Source organism: Maylandia zebra, linkage group LG13 (genome assembly GCF_041146795.1).
Source record: "Maylandia zebra isolate NMK-2024a linkage group LG13, Mzebra_GT3a, whole genome shotgun sequence".
Classification (NCBI taxonomy): domain Eukaryota; kingdom Metazoa; phylum Chordata; class Actinopteri; order Cichliformes; family Cichlidae; genus Maylandia; species Maylandia zebra.
The window spans coordinates 34,077,525-34,096,420 of record NC_135179.1 but is presented as its reverse complement, the minus strand read 5'-3'; the positions used below and the strand labels follow the sequence as shown (position 1 = coordinate 34,096,420).

Genomic DNA, 18,896 nt, shown 5'->3' with positions numbered 1-18,896 from the left:
GAGTTAAAGTGGTTTTAACAAAAGAGTCGAGTCAGAAGGGCTTCTGTGTCTTGAGCAACACTAAATCCGACTCCCGTGAACTTCACATGTTTTGTGGTTACTGAAAGGACATTGTCGGTGCACTCGTTGTAAAACCAGGCTATGATTGAATCGGGTTTTTTGGTACTGATGAAATGATGCGTTTCCTCACCCAGCAAGTCGCTGCGATCGAGCAGAATCTCCAGGTCCTTGTCACTGATGACCTTCCCTTTCGAAGCTTTAACCTCCCTGAGTGGGACAAACATTACAGCCAAGATTAGCCTTCAGTTACGGTTCCAAGGCTCGTTCACGGTGCTTTGATTCGGAGGTCAGTGCTTACTTCTCAGTGCCTCGAGCTTTGAGCAGCTCCCGCAGCTCATCCAGATCAATGCAGCTTTTATTTGGCTTCAGCTCTGCCTTCCCACCTTTAAATTTGTCTGTGGAGGAAAGACACCATCAACCACATTTCAAAACATGAACTGAAAACTTGGTGCAAGGTGTGAACAGCTGCAATCCCATCACAGTGAAGACACTCACTCTTGTGGATGACCATCTGCTCCAGCTTCCTCTTGGCAGACGCCCTCTCCAGGATCTTCTGGTCGATGGTGTTGGCTGTGACCAGGCGGTACACCACTACTGGTTTTGTCTGTCCTATGCGGTGACAGCGGTCCTGAGCTTGCAGGTCTGCCTGTGGGTTCTTGAGAGATGACAGAAGCATCAAACATGGACTCAATGAGATATGTACAAGAAACAGCTGCTGTAGATTTGTCATCAGCACCAACCCAGTCGCTGTCAAAGATGATGACGGTGTCAGCAGCTGTCAGATTGATTCCCAGTCCTCCTGCTCGGGTGCTCAACAGGAAGATGAACACCTCTGGATCTTTGGAAAACCTGGCCATCTTTCAGAGACCGAGAACGACAAGAATGACTCAACAATCTACTCGGAGAGGCAGTTTGGGTGCTAAACATCTCTGGAGTTGAGAGAATATTGCACCATCAAGTTAAAAACATGTTTTTTATGCAGGAGGTTGTTACCTTTGCAACATGTTCACAATCTACAACTCACGTTTTCGTCTCTCTCAGCATATGACATGCTGCCGTCCAGGCGGCTGTAGTGGAAGCCCCGCAGATAGCAGTAATCCATGAGAATATCCAGGATAGACGTCATCTGACTGAAAATTAGAACCTAAAGAAAAGGGACCAGTGTGGAGAGCAGCACAACATCTGTAAGTGTTTCTCTGAACAAAGGTCACAAACTACTTTGCTGCTATATCTCACACCAGCTCCATAAACTTCCTCTGTTCCTGCTGCTCCATACTCCACATCCTTTTTCTAATATTATCTGATGTCTCCTTTCTGCACATGTCCAAACCATCTAAAACTCGCTTCTCTAATGTCTTCTCCTAATATATTATTTGGAGAGTTGAAGATGCTAAGCTTTCCACTGGGAGTGAGCAGGATGACAGGGTGAGGCGGAGCTGTTTGGAGACAGAAGCAAGGCTGAGATGTGCAGAGAGAGGATGTCAGAGGAGGAGACGAGGAGGCTCATGGATGTGGTGGAAGAAGATAATGCTGAGGTATGACAGAGGAGAGACAGTGGCAGATGAGCTTCACCTTTCACTGTAAAGGTGAAAATGTTACGCAGTCCAATTCATTTTGTGTGATGTTTTGAGAACGTTTTTTAAATGTAGATTTTGATGCAAAACATTTTCATGTAAAGGTTGTAATTCAGTACGTTCAGTAGTTCAGATTACCACAGACGTCAGCGATCACGGTTCTTGTGCATTTTCTGAACTTTGGAAACTAACTACGCCCGTCAGCCCACATTCACTGCAACAGCTCGTTCCAGAGCTCAGGCATCCTGTAACTGAACCACTTCTGCCACAGGTCGCTCTTTGTCACCGTGGCAGAAATTGTGCTCCTGGAGCCAAAACTGTTGCGTCCCTATTTTCACACAGAGCTGGTGCCCCAGTCCTCGTCCAGAGCGTGCCAGCAGCCTTGAAAGGACTGCTCCTGTAATCTTCACTAAATACGTCCGATTCCTGCCTGTGTCCTCAGAGTTACTTTGTGTCTAAACTGCTGACTTTAGCGTTTAATAGGTTCATGAATATGTTGCACTTTTTTAACAGACATTTCCTGTTTGTAGCACAACCTTCTTCCTTTCACACACTTCTGTCCCAGCTCTGCATCACATGCAGCTCTGCGTTCGTTTCACCTTATGACCTCTTCTCTTCAGCGCTGGCAGCAGCCTGTCCAGTATGAGAAACTTCCCAGAGCTCTGCACCAGCTGCTCATCGATCTGCAGGAAGATTGGGGTGAACATGTTATCCAAGCACGAGCCTTTTCTTCATCGAGCTTATTCTATTTAACTGTAAAACACTGAGTTGAACTGTTAGTGCTTCTAAATGAGCACAGGCAGCGTTACCTTGAACTCCCCTGTGGCGGGGTCGAGCGGGTACTCCACCAGGTACGGGTGGTTACAGCATCTCTTTAACAGCATGAGGATGTTCTGCAGCTTCAGGCTGACCTGAGCGTCCAGCGGGCTCTGGACATCCAGCACTGGATGGGAGCTGAAGCAGAGCGGAGGACAAAAGATGTGAGCAAACGTTTGTCAAAGGAGGATTTGTTACCTTGTGGTGGGGATAACAGGCAGATGACTCCAAATGAAACTAAATAACGCTGAACATGGTAACATTGTTTTTCCTCTCCTGTCACAGTAGCTGCTTGGAGGCGGTCTCACCTCGGCTCCAGCTCCTTGCGAACCCTCTCCAGATATTTCTCCAGGTCATATGGAGCGTCTGTATCCGTTTCCTTGTAGTCCACTACCTTCCGGCTGCGCCGCTTCGGCCTGCCGCTGGATGTCAGGGCTACAGGCGCCTCTGTCTAAGTACACCAGGAGAACCAACAACTTTCACCACTCGGTTTTCACCTTAGGATCACACTCAAACCAGAAATGATGAGTCCACCACAGTCTTGTTCTTGGGAAGGTCAAAGCTACAGCCAGTGGGCCAGTGTTTTATATTAGACATGGAGGGGTCTATGATGACACACAGGGGTCACAAGGTCACGGTTCTCACAGGGTTTCAGCTGTTAGCTATATTCTGACAAGCAGGCATGTTCGAGTGACTCATTTCCTGGTTTGTTAATGTTTTTTAAGAAAATGACACTAATCAGCAGATACTCAAGCATAATGATATGGAAACGCCACGAGCTGACCTGGACGTGTGCTGTCCAATAACGAGGGTATCACTGCATACCCCAAGCCTAAACCTCTAACACAGGGGTCACAACCTTTAACCCCCAAAGAGCCACTTGGACCCGGCTTCCACGCAAACAAAAACACTGTGAGCCGCCCCCTCATATCACCTTTGTGCTTTTGGAGCCTTGACCTGACTTTTAAAAAGCTCTATGCTGCTAAAAAAAATAGCATAAATATGTATTTTACCTGGTTAATGTGTGTGGCGGGGCGTGGTCTGCAGCGCCGCTGCAGGGGGGGCGGACGCACCTGAGCGGCACCCACAATCACAAGTCTGTGCTCTCCCTGCTGTTGTGTCGGGCTGTGAGCTGCAAAGCTACAGTCGGCTGTGTGCACAGCAGTCGTGTGTGAAAAGCGGTCGATAAAGAGATGCTGAAAAACGCGTTCATGCAAACATCGTCGGGTCTGCCGTGATATGTTTACAACGGGACTTCTGCTCCTGAACCTCTGCGCACAGCGTCTGCAGGTCGGGGCTGTACGAGTCACTTTATCTCTACAGGACTGTGAGCTGTCGTCTGTGAGGCGTGAGCGTGTTTGTTTTTAACACAGTTCACGGTGGAGCTGCTGACATAATGTGGATCCCAAGATCCATAACTGGCCTACCTGGGGTCGAAAGTCTCGATAAATGCACGGCGTTTCGGCGGCTACGCCGGCTTCCACGAGTGTGACGCTTATTTTGAGTGATGAAAAAATAATAGAATATAAATTTTTATATTTCAATATCACAATAATCTTCCAATGTAGAACTACAAGTTAAAAAAAGAACTAAACACAAATAAAATACACTTCAGCTAAACACTTCTCATTTATTTTACCCAAACCACGCGGGGCCGCAGTATAAGGACCAAAGAGTTGCCGACTCCTGCTCTAATGTGCTCCCAGCTCTGGCTCTTTGTTACCTTTTCCTGGCCCAGCATCTTGGCAATGGTCTTGTTGACTACAGCAGTGTAGAAAGCCTCCTGCTTGGCTGTCAGAGGAGCGTACACAATGATCTCCTTTTTAGGAGGAACCTCCAGCGTCACATCTGACTTCAGCCTCCTCAGCAGGAATGGAGTCAGAATCTGAAACAACAGATAACCTTCAATAACACTTACTTCTGCTTACCTGCAGTGTCTATACACAGACAACTGATAGCTAATGTTTTAAAGATCATTTATAATATCTATATATAATGTAGGGCAGCAATTATTGATCTATATAAATAAAAAGAGAAGAATTTGTATTGGTGGGAAGAACTAAATATTTAAGAGAAAAAACAAAACAGGTCTTTCAAAATAAACTGTTTTAGAAATGTTGTCACAGCTCGTCCACAGCTAAATCCTGAGGTGATCTACAAATACGATGTCAACAGACTGCATCCCACCTATTGGTTAGTCACTTGAGTCATGAGAAGATCTCCTTCTGCTGTGGCTAAAGCAGAAGCAGACTGGGTCAATGACCACATGAAACCATGACAGGCCCAGCCGGTGGTGGGCCGGCCTCGGATGAGGGTATATGGTGATAAATGTCCTGGGGTCCACAACTGACGATGTGCTGTACTGCTGGTAAAAGGCAGATCATGGCCGTGCTCGACGGACTGAAGAGTCACGTCAGGTTGAAAACCCTGAATTAGCTCGAGTGCTACCCACTGAAGAGCTGTGCTAACTGTTTCAGGGATTGCAAACTCTATGGCCCAGCTAAGTAATGGATGGATGTAAGATTAAGATTATTGCTTATGCCTTTGAACAACTGGATATGCTTCAGCTTCATGCTACATTTCCTTATTAAAAACTTAAACATCCAGGCAAACCTGCTGCTCGTTAGCAGACAAAACCTTAAATTTAACACTGGACTTAAAGGCACCAAATTTACCTCCAACTTATCACAGGAACCAAATGTTTCTTGGTAGCCAAGTTTAAGCTTTCTTAACTGTGGTTATGTTCTCAGTATCTCTGCAGATGACGTTTAGCAGCGTCACAGACGGCCGCGATGATGACTGACCTGGTGCAGCATACTCAGGATGTTCTGCTCACGTTCAGCGACCACCATACTGTCGACCTCACCGAGGGTGTTAATGTCGAACCACGACTCAAAGCTGTGAGGCAAACATGTCAGAGATCAAAGCCGAGCAATCAGAAGCATCGAGCACAGATATCAGCTGTGTCTGGTGTTCAGATACACTGTAACAAATCAGCTTCTATTTTGGTAACACAATAAGTCGCGAACTTCTTTTCTTGAATTTGCTTCATAAGCAGTCTTGAGGAATATTGTGGAATTTTCCTTTAGGCATCAAGTGCTTTTTAAACCATCTCCACTCCGGTCCCTGCACCGGACTCTTTTCAAACGTTACTTTCACTTTGTTACCAGTCTGCTGTTCAGCTTTCTTTAGTGGACACAACACTTTCACACTGACAGGATGGTTCCCAAACAAACTTGGCATATATACAATGATGCTCACAACCTTGCCCAGTTTTTGTTAACTGGGATGTTAAACACAGTTATGCCTGTGAAGTCCTGCTTCTCCCCCACAGACACATTTCTGTGCACATCACAGTAGATGATTGGCTGTCATTGAAAGCAGCAAAACAAAGCAGAAAAAACATCACCTTTTGAGGTCATCAAAGACCTCCGGCAGGAGGAAGTTAAGCAGGGACCAGAGCTCAGCCAAGTTGTTCTGCAGCGGTGTGCCTGTCAGCAGCAGCTTGTTGTCAGTGGGCAGCATCTTCAGCTCCCGCACCAGCCGACAGTTAAGGTTCTTGATCCTGTGGCCTTCGTCCACTATTAGGTACTTCCACTGGAAGCGCTGTTGCAGAACACAGACACAAGCCAAGTTATTATCCAAAACTCCCTCTGCCATTTAAGAAGCAGCAGGGATCGTACCTGTAACAACTTCCTGTCAATCATGGAGATCTCAAAGGAGGTGATGACTACAGGGCACATGCTGAGAGGCCCCTGAGGCCGGCAGATCTGTTTCAGCAGCTCGGTCCTCTCTGGCTGAGAGCCATGGTAAAGCAGCACAGACACCTAGCACAAACAAGACTCAGTGTCAGCTAGTGCCATTCACCGCTGACACCTTTCTAGGTTTTCATTTCTATTCGTAAGTCAGACTTTGTGTTTCAGGGTCAGACGCTGAGCAGCTTGCTGTCTGACCTCTGGTGTGAAGCGTTTGAATTCATTGATCCAGTTGGGCAGAGTGGAGAGAGGAGCCACCACCAAGAAGGGGCCTAGCACTTTCTTCTCTATCATCATGGCAATGTGACCGATGCACTGGATGGTCTTTCCCAGGCCCATCTCATCAGCCAGGATCCCGTTGATGCCGTTCTCCCACAACATCTGACAGCAGAGGAACAACACAGACTGATGAGACAGTAAACACTGAGATTTTCAGTCCGTTTTCAAAAGCACTCGCCTGGATGAGAATAGTGTAAGTAAGTAAAACTTTATTTATACAGCACCTTTCAAGATAAAAATCACAAAGTGCTTCACAGAAGCTAAAACCTAAAAATAAAAATCAACTAAAAGCAAGTTTAAAAAGATGGGTTTCTAGCTGTTTTTTTAAAAGCGACCACTGAGTCCACAGATCTCAGGCTCAAAGGGAGAGAGTTCCACAGTCTGGGGGCCACAGTTACAAAAGCTTTGTCGCCTTTTGTTTTCAGCCTCGTGTGCTGGACAGCAAGCAAGCCCTGGTCACATGACCTCAGGGACCTGCTGGGAATGTATGGATGCAAAAGTTCACTTATATATGTTGGTGCTTGTCCATGCAGGGCCCTGAAAGTCAAGGTCAAAACCTTAAACTGGATCCTGAATTTAACGGGGAGCCAGTGCAGCTGAATCAGCAGGGGTGTGACATGGGAAAACTTGGAGGACTTGGTCAGAAGCTTTGCAGCAGCGTTCTGAACAACTTGCAGACGATCCAAAGAGGCTTTACATAAACAAGTAAACAAAGAATTACAGTAGTCCAGACGAGATGAAACAAATGCATGAATGACAATTTCTAATTCGGAGCGCGATACAATGGGACTCAGCTTAGCAATGTTTCTCAAGTGATAAAAACAGGAGCGAACCAACGATTTTACATGGGCATCCAAAGTCAGAGCTGAGTCAATACTAACACCAAGGCTCCTGATAGATGGACCCAAGTTTTCCATAACACTAGGTACAAAAGTTTTAGGAGCACAAACAAGAACTTCAGTCTTCTCCTCATTTAGTTGAAGAAAGTTTCCAGCCATCCAACATCTAATGGAGTCTATGCACTTGTGCAGCTAACTGGTGAACTTATGGTTTAGGGAAACTGTGTGACCCATCTGTTCAGACGCTTCATTTCAACCGAACACCGATGCAGTGTGACGCATGTTACTGCAGGTCAACTCTGCACAAGGTTCCTCGTGACTCTCTTCTGACACGTGTGTAGCAGCCCTTCTTTTGTCAAAACAGATATTTTGTAAATCATTGTTTTTCTCAGAGGAGTGGCCATTAAAAATACTGGGGTCAAGGTCATTGAGATGTTTGAGTAGATACGTCTGTGACGAAACGCCGCTTCATTTTGAAGTTTTCATATTCACAAACTTGGGCCCACGTTGCTTGGCAGCCACCCGCCCAGCAGGGTGATGACGCCCATCAGCCTTTTACGACTGAGGGGTAGAACAATCCTTCCTGGTCCTGCGGCATATTGGTGGCACGGACGCGCGCAACTCGTCATCTAGCCAACTAACCGTCGTCATTGTCACGCGTCAGTACCACACTTCTAATCGTTAACACTTTGATTGATGGGCCTCAGCTGCTGTTTTGGGGCATCTGTGTGTCTGCCTCTGTCAGCTCCAGTCCCTAACTGCTACGTTATTGTGGTCTAGAGCAGCGGTCCCCAACCCCCGGGCCACAGACTGGTCCCAGTCCGTGAGTCGTTCGGTACGGGGCCGCGAGAGTTGAGGCTCAGGTTGGAAATTTATGGTTTGCAAGGTTTTTATCGTTTACTCGGTTTCCCTGGGTCTTTTCCCGTGTTGTAGTTATGCGTCTTATTTTGAAAGACACGTTTACACGTTACCATAGCAACCAGAGCTGGACGTTACTCTCAATGTTGGTGCATTTCAGGAGGACGCTGCTAATAAAGTTACACAGTGAATTCACGTTTAGTTTGTGTCTCGGTCGTATCGTTTTATTTTGTTGTTTTTATCCGCCACACCTTAAAGGCCGGTCAGTGACATTAAACCGTCCGTGGAGCGAGAAAGGTTGGGCACCGCTGATCTAGGCGTCATTTGTTGTGCCGAGGATCACATACAAAAGACAATCTGCTCGCACAATGCCATTTGGTGCATCTCCTCTTACCCTCAGCCACTCGATGCCTTCGATCTGGTACCACCTCATGACGCCTCCAGTGAAGAGCTGTGGTTGCTGAACAGGAACTGGCTGCCCGTTCACCTTCCTATGAGGATGCAGGAGGTGCTTAGCGTTGTCGCGCACCGTCTCTGACAGCCGGTTCTTTATATCTTGGTTGGAATCGCTCATCTTCTCAATATCCTCAGCTTCTAGTTTCTTCTGGGCAGGTGCCGCTTCCTGGAATCAGATATGACATGCATGTGTGTGGCACAGTTGTACGCTGGATTCATCATGTGCAAACACTTCTTTTGCTTTTCAACCACGGCGGGGAAAAACAGTCTCCCTACCACTTCTTCCACTTTCGCTTTCTTTGCCTGCGACATAATTTCCTGAAAGAGAAACATGAGAGAAGATGAAGATAAACAGATAAAAGTTAAAGCTGCACACAAACTAAAGTGAGACTTACTTCTTTTGACATCACATCTGCTATTTTATAGTCTTCATCTCTTCTCCTTTTCTTCTTCTCTGCTTTGACAGAAATACAGTCACGTCATTAGGACCGTAGATACTCACCAACCACTTCATTAGGTACACATGTTCAACTGCTTGTAAACCACACATCTCATCTGCCAGTCGCACAGCAGCACCTCAGTGCACTTAGACAATGTGGTGACGTATGTGACTTTGAATGTGGAACGGCTAAATAATGCAGATCTCCTGGGATTTTACCTCACAACCATCTCAAGGGTTAAAAAGACAGGTAAGAAAAAAAACACCTGCTACCTTAAAGCTAAAGACCAGACCAGCATGTCAAACCTTGAAGCAGCAGCAAAGAACACACTTCTTGCCCACCAAAAACAGGAAACTCAGACTACAATTTGCATGGGCTCACCAAACACCAACACAAGACTGGAAAAGCATTGCTTGGTCTGCTAAGTCTCAATATCTGCTGCCACATTTGAATGGCAGGGTTGGCATAGAGATACATGAAGGCCCCATCCTCACTTCTATTAACGGTTTAGGTTGGTTGTGGTGACGTAGCAGAGGCGGGGCCATCTTCTTGACACATCCCTCTGTCCCCACTCATTTAAAATGCCCAGCCTGAGTATTGTGGATGACCACATCCACGCCTTTATGTACACAGTGTACCCACAGTGTGATTAAACTGAGATGCCACATGACAGAAGTTCACTGCACTCAGATCGTCACCAATCTTTGGGTTGAGGGGGACCGAGAGAGCTGCCTCGTGGATACGCAGCCATCAAAGCTGCAAACTGTGTGATGGCCAGTATGTATGTTTCCTGTGCCTCATATGACAGAAAGCAACACGGGTCCCAGTACTAGCAAGGTGTACCTAATAAAGTGTCCACAGAGTGTAAATGCTACTAAACAACTGACATTTGAGCTCCATACTGCAAGTTGAAATATTAGCATACTGGCCCACCTTTGACAGCTTCTGGACCACTGGCATTTTGCATCTAGAAGGAAACAAACTGCCGTGAGTACGGCTGAAAACATGACTGTAACTGTGAATGATGACGGTAAATCTATCACCTTCTTGGCCTTCTTCTCAAGTTTCTCCTTCCCGAGTCTCTCCTGAGATAATCATTAGCAGAGCAGAAGTGACGTGTTAGCCTTGAGTGGACAGGTGCAAACAGCCTGTACGTCCACATTTGACACCATACCTCATTCTGTTGTTGCTCCATCTTTGTCAGCAGGAACTTAGAATAGATGTTGCTCTTCTGAAGCAAATGCTGGAGCCTCTTGAACCGCATGTCATGCGAGTCCCTCTCCCAAGACTCCCTGGCCTTATGGGAAAAGTTGAAAGCAATTACATTAACATGAGTGGGCTCGAAAGCATCCAGAACATCAGTGATGTAGAAACATTTCAATTGTGGCTCATCATCACATGAACCGGTGAGCTACAGACACACATCTATACGCCTTTTACTCCCTAAAATCTGTACCAGCCACACAAAAAACCAACTAAAACTAATGATGAGTTTAATAATGAGAAGCTTTTAATGTCAAAATACAACTCCCACCTTGAGAAATTAAACAGCATACCTTCTTCATCATCTCCTCCTCTTTCCTCTTGCCTTGCTCCATTAGCTTCTTCTCTTCTTCCTCCATTTCCTTAGTAATCACCACTTCAGCTGTCATACTCTCATCTTAAAAACAACCACAACATTGACACCACCTGAACACGACTATGCGCACAGCATCTTTTCAGTAACACAAGTTACTATAAGGTAATTAGCATTTACTAGTTAATGAGCATGTGACACGGAGCCCTGTTCCTAATGAACTGGCCTCATCTCATCAGTGTCATCTGAGATTTAAGCAGCAGGACAGTAAAACACATCCTTCATTAAACCAGCGTCTATCTCAGCTTCCTTTGCAACATCAAAAGCGGACCTCACCTGCAGTAGCACCAGTTTCAATGGCTGTGCCCAGCGGCTCCTCAGACTCGTCAGGTTTGGGGCAGTGAGGGGAGACACTTCGAGTTTCTTCTTTTAGGCTATCAGCAGAACAATGAAATCTACTCAGTAAAACTTTTCCTGCCATCTTTACAGAGGTGAGTAAACGCCATTTAGACCTTTCCTAGGCCCTGTAACCCAGGTGAAATGATACATTTGATTTGAAGGGATGAAGTACAACATGAGCATTTCAATACTCTGCATATAACATACTAAGCTCACAAAAGTGAATGTAGATACTTACCATACAGGGTGCAGTTTCAGACAGTTTCAATCTGAAACTTCATAATCAGTGAACATCTGTGACTCAGAATACTGCAAATCATTGTTAGTCCTTCTGGTTAATTAATGGTGATAAAGAAAGGAACAGAAAAAGGATGCATTTATTGTCTGGGTGGGAGTTGGGCACACGGTGACCTTGGTAAACGGGCATTGAAGCTTTACAGGGAAAAAAGGATACCTTATCGGAAATTGTAATTATTATGTTAGGAATGGGGAGACTCAGGGCTGCAGTATTATAGCGGCTACCCTGCCGCCTTTGCGTTCACCTGTACAGGTGTTTGAGCCAAGTTATTACAGTGCACTTGTGCTCCACGCGTCACACGTGTCGCGCACCCCTCCAGTTTTGTTACCGGCGCGTTGCGCCGCAGCTGGATTTAAGTCACGAGTGTACAATCGTGTCGGTTTTAATGATACTCCAGCACAGGAGCTCGGAAACATACACTTATACAGAAGCACATGTTGGCGCAGGTGAAAACTTTAGTGTTTGTGAGAAAAAAACACTGGACAAAGTCTTGTCTTCCGGTCTTGTATTCTCCTGAAAAACGCTGAGTGGCGACACCTAGCGACGGATATCGTTCAGGGCAATACTGCAGCGGCTTCCTGCACCGTAAATACAAGTTTCTGTGAAACATGGTTGCTGCGGTGAGCGAAGCGATCATTACACTTACCAGCTCATTGTTGTTGGCAGCGAAGCAGACAGTCCAACTAATGCGGGTTGTTCCAGCTGTCTATGAAGCTTTTCAAAGCGTTTCGTTTCTGCTCAAAACAGCGGAGCCTCGTCAATTATACAAGCAAGTTATCCAAACAGTCATACAACTCACTCTACCCAAGAGACTGCTTGTATTTATGATAGCTGTGCAATGTCGGAGTAGTATGTCCGAAAATGTTCCTTTGTCTAAAACGTGAAAAAACATTCAACGAAAAGAGTTTGACGTTAGTACTCTGCAGCCCGAATGACGCGTTGTTGTTAAGCAGAGAGAAATGTGAAACGTGCTTCCGACAACAGCCCTTCAAACAAAAAGTGCGTCCGTGAAAAAGCTAAGTTGAGGTTACGATTGTATTTTATTTTGAAGGCAAATTCATGTAGTTTCCGCCATTTGTCTCTACAGTCCTGAAGCTAAGATTTTTATAATGGGCGGGGCTTTCCAATTTCGCGCCATTTCGGAGGAAACCACTTGTGAAACGGGGTGGTGTGTGATTTAGGGTAAAAGACAATAACATTTGGGTTGAAATTAATTGAAACGTAGCAACAAAAAGTAGAATTAATTAATTATTTAATTAACAAATAATTAACAGGTTGTCTGTTTGATACATTATAGAATATCGTATGTATAGACAAAACTATTTTAAGAGGATGGTGACCCCTCTGAGTGGAAAGATGTGTTATAACGGATGTGATTTTTTCCCGCGAATGTAAGGCATTATAGTTCAGTGAGCAAATGACAAAAAAAAAAACTAAACGTGGAACTAAACGGTCGCTTGTTTGCTGGCAACAGTTGTTTTTTATTAATACTTTTAATCCCTCAGACTCAGGATTAAATAGAAGCCTTCAGCAGTAATGTTGGGAAACATTTTCTGCAGAATAACTATTTACAGTGTTGGGGAGTAACGGAATGCATGTACCGCCGTTACGCATTTAAAATACAAAATATGAGTAACTGTATTCCGTTACAGTTACCGTTTAAAATGGTGGTATTCAGAATACAGTTACTTTGTTGAAATAAATGGATTACACTGCGGTACTTTCCTGTTTCATATTGTGGCGGGTCAGGACTGTTTGGGTTTGGTTTGACAGCTACGTTCTGTTGTTCCAGGCGGCAGCGTTACGGTTGCCATGGTTACAGGGCGACGCTCTCTCTCTCTCTCTGTGACTGTGTGCTTCCTGGGTGAGAGAGCGCCTTTTCGTTGTTGTTGTTGTTGTTGTTGTTGTTGTGCTAAGCTAACAGGCAGAATGCTACAAGCATAGCTCTAAAGAATGTAGCATCATGGGCAGTGTAGTCCGTGTTGCAGGGAGAATGGACTGCCATACACGTTATGGGTCTGTGAGCGCGAGGAGGGAGCAAAAGGGGAGTGGAAAAGTACGAGTTGTCATCGAGCAAAAACGGGAGCTGGAAGCATGCTTCTCTGGTGTCCTGGATTGTTGATTACCTGACAGGAAGACCACAATATGTACGTCTCCCACAGTGTGTGTCTGACAAGGTGATCAGCAACACAGGGGCACCACAGGGGACTGTCCTCTCCCCCTTCCTCTTCACCCTCTACACCACAGACTTCAGCCACTGCACAGAGACCTCCATCTTCAGAAGTTTTCTGATGACTCTGCGGTGGTTGGATGCATCAGCAGGGATGATGAGACAGAGTACCGGGCTGTGGTCGACTCCTTTGTCACGTGTGTGAGCAGAATCATCTGCAGCTCAACGTGGCAAAGACCAAGGAACTGATCGTGGACTTCAGGAAGACCAGGAAACACTTGACCCCTGTTTCAATTCAGGGGGTCAGTGTGGACATTGTGGAGGACTATAAATACCTTGGAGTACACATTGACAATAAACTGGACTGGGCTAAAAACACCACAGCACTTTACAGGAAGGGCCAGAGTCGTCTCTATTTTTTGAGGCGATTGAGGTCCTTCAACATCTGCCAGAAAATGCTGAGGATTTTCTATGAGTCTGTGGTGGCCAGTGCGATCCTCTATGCTGTTGCATGCTGGGGGAGCAGGCTGAGGGCAGCAGATGCCAACAGACTTAATAAACTAATCCGTAAGGCCAGCAATGTTGTGGGGATGGAGCTGGACACCCTCAAGGTGGTGTCGGAGAGGCGGATGCTGTCCAAGATAAAGACAATGTTGGATAACACCTCCCACCCACTCCATGACATGCTGGTCAGTCACAGGAGCTCGTTCAGTGAGAGACTGAGATTACCGAAAAGCACCACTGAACGACACAGGAAATCATTCCTGCCTGTGGCCATCTCCCTGTACAACGCATCCACTTAACACACTGTTTGCTGCTACAGCTACACATGTTTCTTTTCCAAATATTTATTTATGAGTGACTTATGTATGTATGTATGTATGTATGTATATATATGTCAGGGCCGGCCCGTGGCATAGGCCGTATAGGCAAATGCTAAGGGCGCCGTCCATCAGGGGGCGCCACGCCAGTGCCACAAATGTTGAAAAAAAAAAAAAAGTTGGTACTATTATTTCTAAATACAAAAAATAATCCCACGTTAATTAAAATGCAAAGTAAAGCTTATTTAATAGAAATATTATTTGTTACAACATTACGCCCCCCCCCCCGCACGGTGCGCCCCCTCCCTTCCCGTATCATGGTTCCTTTTGGACGTCAACACATCAAAAAATCAACACAAGATGTCAAAACGGCCAAAACTGTCAGGTGCCCAGGGAAGAAAAAAGAGAAAAGAAGAGGAGGAGAAACGAGAAAAAGACAGAGGTAGGTAACGTTAGCCTACATGGAATTATTTGTCTGAATGTGATAGTAACCTAAATTTTTAGCATTAAGCTAATGTTACATGATTCGCTAATTGCTAATCAATAAATAGCTAGTTAACTGTTTTAACGTCAGTTAATATTGTGGAGGGGGCTAAATTGTTATGGAAAATAATAATGTAACGTTAGGTAATTACAGTACTCCCACCTTTCCCACCATTCCTCATTTGTATTCATCTTTTAAGCAGGTGTTTTTTGTTTACATTGTTATTGCCTTCTGGTTAGCTAACGTTTACCCTGCAGGTAATAGTCACTTTTCCACCCCTGTATATATTATAGTTGTAAGCCTAGTTGTTAAAGTGCACATCATTAATGTTAATTAAGCAATATCACATGAGAGGGAATGCTGTTTTTTAAGAGCACTGCTGTGATTCGGTCAAAGATAATCATAACATAACATTCTCATATGATATTATACTGTTACTTTGCATTCTGCTATTCAGCATTTCACTGTAATGATGACAATAAATTGAATCTAATCTAATTTGCATAAGAGTTAACATCATACATATATCTCTTTGGTTTTTCATTTATATTATATCATTTCATTTTATTCCTGGAATCATATGTTTTTATTATTAGACTTTAATACTCAGTGGTGTCACATACTCCTCTCTTCAGATGCGCTGTTGAAGTTTCTAAATCCCACCCCTGGGCCATCTACCACATCTACCGCTGCTGCCTCCACTTCAGCAGCACAACCCACCAGTGATGCAGCAGCATCAAGCGGTCTTCCTGTTGCCTCCACCTCAGCAGCACAACCCACCAGTTTTGCAGCAGCAGCATCAAGCAGTGTTATTGTATTTCATATATTCATTTTTTAATTTTTTGTATTCATTTATTTATTCATATATTTTTTTATCTTGTTAATTATTCTGATTGTGAATTTGCTTTCTTTAAGTAAAAAAAAAAGGTCAAAGACAAAGCTATTCGGTTTCTTGTGAGTACATACACTACACTGCCGATGTAGGGGGGCGCCACCTAAAATCTTGCCTAGGGCGCCAGATTGGTTAGGGCCGGGCCTGATATATGTATATATTGTACTATTCTTAGTTAGTGTATTGTCTGTCTTGTCTTAATGTTGGTTTATAATGGAGTACTGTAACAAAAAATAATTTCCCCCAGGGATCAATAAAGTATTCTGATTCTGATAAATATAATAATAACCACTGCAGCCAAGAAGAGTGCCTGACGAGCCCAGCTGTAAGTAAGCTATTAAGACTCGACCGTGTTCGTGTTTTCCTCCGAAAACAATAAGTTCCGTTGGAGCAGCCTTTCAACGCCTCTCTCTGTCTCTGCTAGCAAAGTTGACCCACACAACAAAGTAAAGCTATTTTTCGGCTACGAGCCGACAGGGACCCCGCCGTATTAGTCAGAGGTCCCTTTACTACAGTTCGGAGTCGCGGACCTTCAGTAATAGTAATAAATCACACAGCAATAGTACATTCACGTTGTTGTAAAAAGCACGATAATATATTAAGTAATCCAAAGTATTCAGAATACGTTACTGTCATTGAGTAACGTAACGGAATACGTTACAGAATACATTTTGGGGCATGGAATACATTTTAAAAGTAACCTTCCCAACACTGACTATTTATTTTGGATACAACCTGTCCATCATACATTGTGTTATGTGTAGTGAAGTATCTTCATGGTGTTTTAGCTATTCTTTTGCAAATAGAATGGTTTGCAAAAATATCCTCCACAACCTGTTGAAGCCGCTATGATTGCCTGACATCCAGAACCAGGTCTCCCTACGCCTGGTTCTGCTGGAGGTTTCTTCCTTTTAAAAGGGATTTTTTCCACTTCCCTAGGAAAAGCACTTGCTCACGGGGTTGTCTGATTGTAGGGTTAGGAACCTTACAATATAAACCACATTGAGGCAACCGTAACTGTGACTTGTCACTATATAAATAAAATTGAATTTAAAAATGGAATAGTTGTATGAAACAAGTGACTTCAAGAATCAGGATTGGCCCGCCTTTAGTTGGTGTGTGTCATACATTAGCAGCCGGTTCATTTATATCCTGATATGATTTATACTCACTGCAATGCAAATAGTTACAATATTGAACAACTCTCAACTGTTTGTATGACCTTGTATGATCTTTATATTAATGGTTATTAGCATGAAAGTTATGTCTCTGACTAATTCATGCTGCAGACTTGAGACAAGTGACACAACCATGTACAGTAATATATACTCATTATTGATGAGTTCGATGTAAAACAGCAGTCACAAGAAAATATTCAGCTACCCCAGGCTGTGTTGTTGTGGAGCCATACTGAAGTGGACAGTATGTTTAACATTCACACAAAATCCCAGCAGACAACAGTTCCTGGATGAACACTGCAACTAAATCCCAAACATTATTCACTTCACTAATCAGTGGTGGCTGCAAATATAAGCGTTTTAATTAAAACATGTTTAGCCATTACATACCTGGTTACACTGCTCCTGTGTAAGTAAGCAGTTGATAAATGAACTTCTGTCCTTGAAGGTCTGACAGTTTGTGACTAGAGGCTTTACTCTGCACTGCTGCAGGATTTAGACATCAACTAAACCTTTACAGAAATCAGCACATTCAATTCTGAGAATTTAGGGAACCATTTTTAGTTTTTTTTATCTCCTACTACTATAATTATTCTTTTCTCATTTTCTTGTTTGTAACCTTGGTTACTTTTGTTCATTTGTCTTCCATTTATCTTATTCTTTCATCTGCATTTTATTTTGTTCATTCCCATTGTGCTTTTGATATCCAGCTATTTCCCTCTCCATGTAAACTACCAGTCAAAAGTTGCAGATACATACTGATGAGATCAGCTATATGAAGCAAGATGCATGGAATTATGTATCAAAGAAAAAATATTGGTAAATAACTAAATAAATGGATAGAAATATGTTTCATATTTTAGATTCCTCAAAGCAGCCACACTTTGCTTTGTTGACAGGGCTGCAAACCCTCGGCCTTCTCTCAGTGAGCGTCATGATGTTGTCACCTGACATGGTCACCTCACAGGTGAGCCTGTCAGCGTTCATTTGTGGAGTTTCTTGCCGCCTTATTGCTGTTGGGACCATCAGTTGTGTTGTGCAGGGCAGGTTGGTAAATAGTTGACAGCCCTATTTGACAGATCCAATCAGCTAATAAAGAGAAACAACAGCCCATCATGACTTTAAGAACTGAAGGTCAGTCAGTCCTAAAAATGGCTAAAACTGACTGTGTGCAGTGCAGTCACAATACCATCAAACACTACAACAAAACAGGCTCACATGAGGACCGTCCCAGAGTCCCCTCTGCTGCTGAGGATACATTCATCCGAGTCACCAGCCTCAGAAATCACAAGTTAACAGCTCCTCAGGTTAGAGCCCAGATAGATGCCACACAGAGCTCCAGTAGCAGACACATCTCACCATCAACTGTTCAGAGACGGTGTGAATCAGGCCTTTATGGTCAAATAGCTGCAGAGAAACCACGACTAAGGAGAAGCAACAAGCAGAAGAGATTTGTTTGGGCCAAGAAACACAAGCAACGGACATTAGACCAGTGGACATCTGTGCTTTGGTCCGATGAGTCTGGCCTCCAGTCACCTGACCCAAGTTTGGGGTGAGATGGACCGTAGAGTGAAGGCAAAAGGACCAACAAGTGCTCAGCATCTCAGGGAACTCCTTCCTGTTGGAAAACCATTTCAGGTGACGACCTCGTGAAGCTCATTGAGAGAATGCCAAGAGTGCACAAAGGAGTAATCAAAGCAAAGGGCAAATATTTTAACGAATCTAAAATATAAAACATGTTTTGAGTTATTTCTGTGTTCATTCATAGTCTTCACGCCGTCAATGAGAACATACAATGTAAAGAGTCATGAAAATAAAGAAAAAACATTCATTGAGAAAGTGTGTCCAAAGCTTTGACTGAGAGTGTATATTATCTTGGATTTCCCCTCCCGTTTGCAGATCAGAAAGGCCTCAGTGTTCTTTTCTTTGCTGAGTATTTAAAATGACATGTTTTAGGGCACAAATGCTTTGGCTCACCCGACGTTAACCGATGCTCCATGG

General features: G+C 44.2%; 1 protein-coding gene across 2 annotated transcripts in view; it reads right to left on the bottom strand.

The window, feature by feature from the left end:
• Nucleotides 1–12,295, bottom strand: part of hells (helicase, lymphoid specific) — a 12,869-nt gene extending 574 nt beyond the window's left edge. Inside the window, exons 1-22 of one of the 2 annotated variants that reach the window (XM_004572024.4) lie at nucleotides 11,997–12,295; nucleotides 10,990–11,087; nucleotides 10,634–10,737; nucleotides 10,252–10,374; nucleotides 10,121–10,162; nucleotides 10,011–10,044; nucleotides 9,033–9,094; nucleotides 8,914–8,955; nucleotides 8,576–8,803; nucleotides 6,404–6,586; nucleotides 6,134–6,277; nucleotides 5,860–6,056; nucleotides 5,255–5,348; nucleotides 4,174–4,335; nucleotides 2,759–2,901; nucleotides 2,444–2,588; nucleotides 2,234–2,317; nucleotides 1,085–1,204; nucleotides 801–917; nucleotides 556–715; nucleotides 359–455; nucleotides 191–267 (exon numbers count right to left, since the gene is read on the bottom strand). In XM_004572024.4, the coding sequence (XP_004572081.2) occupies nucleotides 191–267; nucleotides 359–455; nucleotides 556–715; nucleotides 801–917; nucleotides 1,085–1,204; nucleotides 2,234–2,317; nucleotides 2,444–2,588; nucleotides 2,759–2,901; nucleotides 4,174–4,335; nucleotides 5,255–5,348; nucleotides 5,860–6,056; nucleotides 6,134–6,277; nucleotides 6,404–6,586; nucleotides 8,576–8,803; nucleotides 8,914–8,955; nucleotides 9,033–9,094; nucleotides 10,011–10,044; nucleotides 10,121–10,162; nucleotides 10,252–10,374; nucleotides 10,634–10,737; nucleotides 10,990–11,087; nucleotides 11,997–12,004 (2,464 nt within the window). In that variant the 5' untranslated portion in view covers nucleotides 12,005–12,295. The remainder of the gene's footprint in view (nucleotides 1–190; nucleotides 268–358; nucleotides 456–555; nucleotides 716–800; nucleotides 918–1,084; nucleotides 1,205–2,233; nucleotides 2,318–2,443; nucleotides 2,589–2,758; nucleotides 2,902–4,173; nucleotides 4,336–5,254; nucleotides 5,349–5,859; nucleotides 6,057–6,133; nucleotides 6,278–6,403; nucleotides 6,587–8,575; nucleotides 8,804–8,913; nucleotides 8,956–9,032; nucleotides 9,095–10,010; nucleotides 10,045–10,120; nucleotides 10,163–10,251; nucleotides 10,375–10,633; nucleotides 10,738–10,989; nucleotides 11,088–11,996) is intronic. The other variant, XM_023154138.2, reaches the window with a different exon arrangement.
• Nucleotides 12,296–18,896: the final 6,601 nt, after the last annotated feature.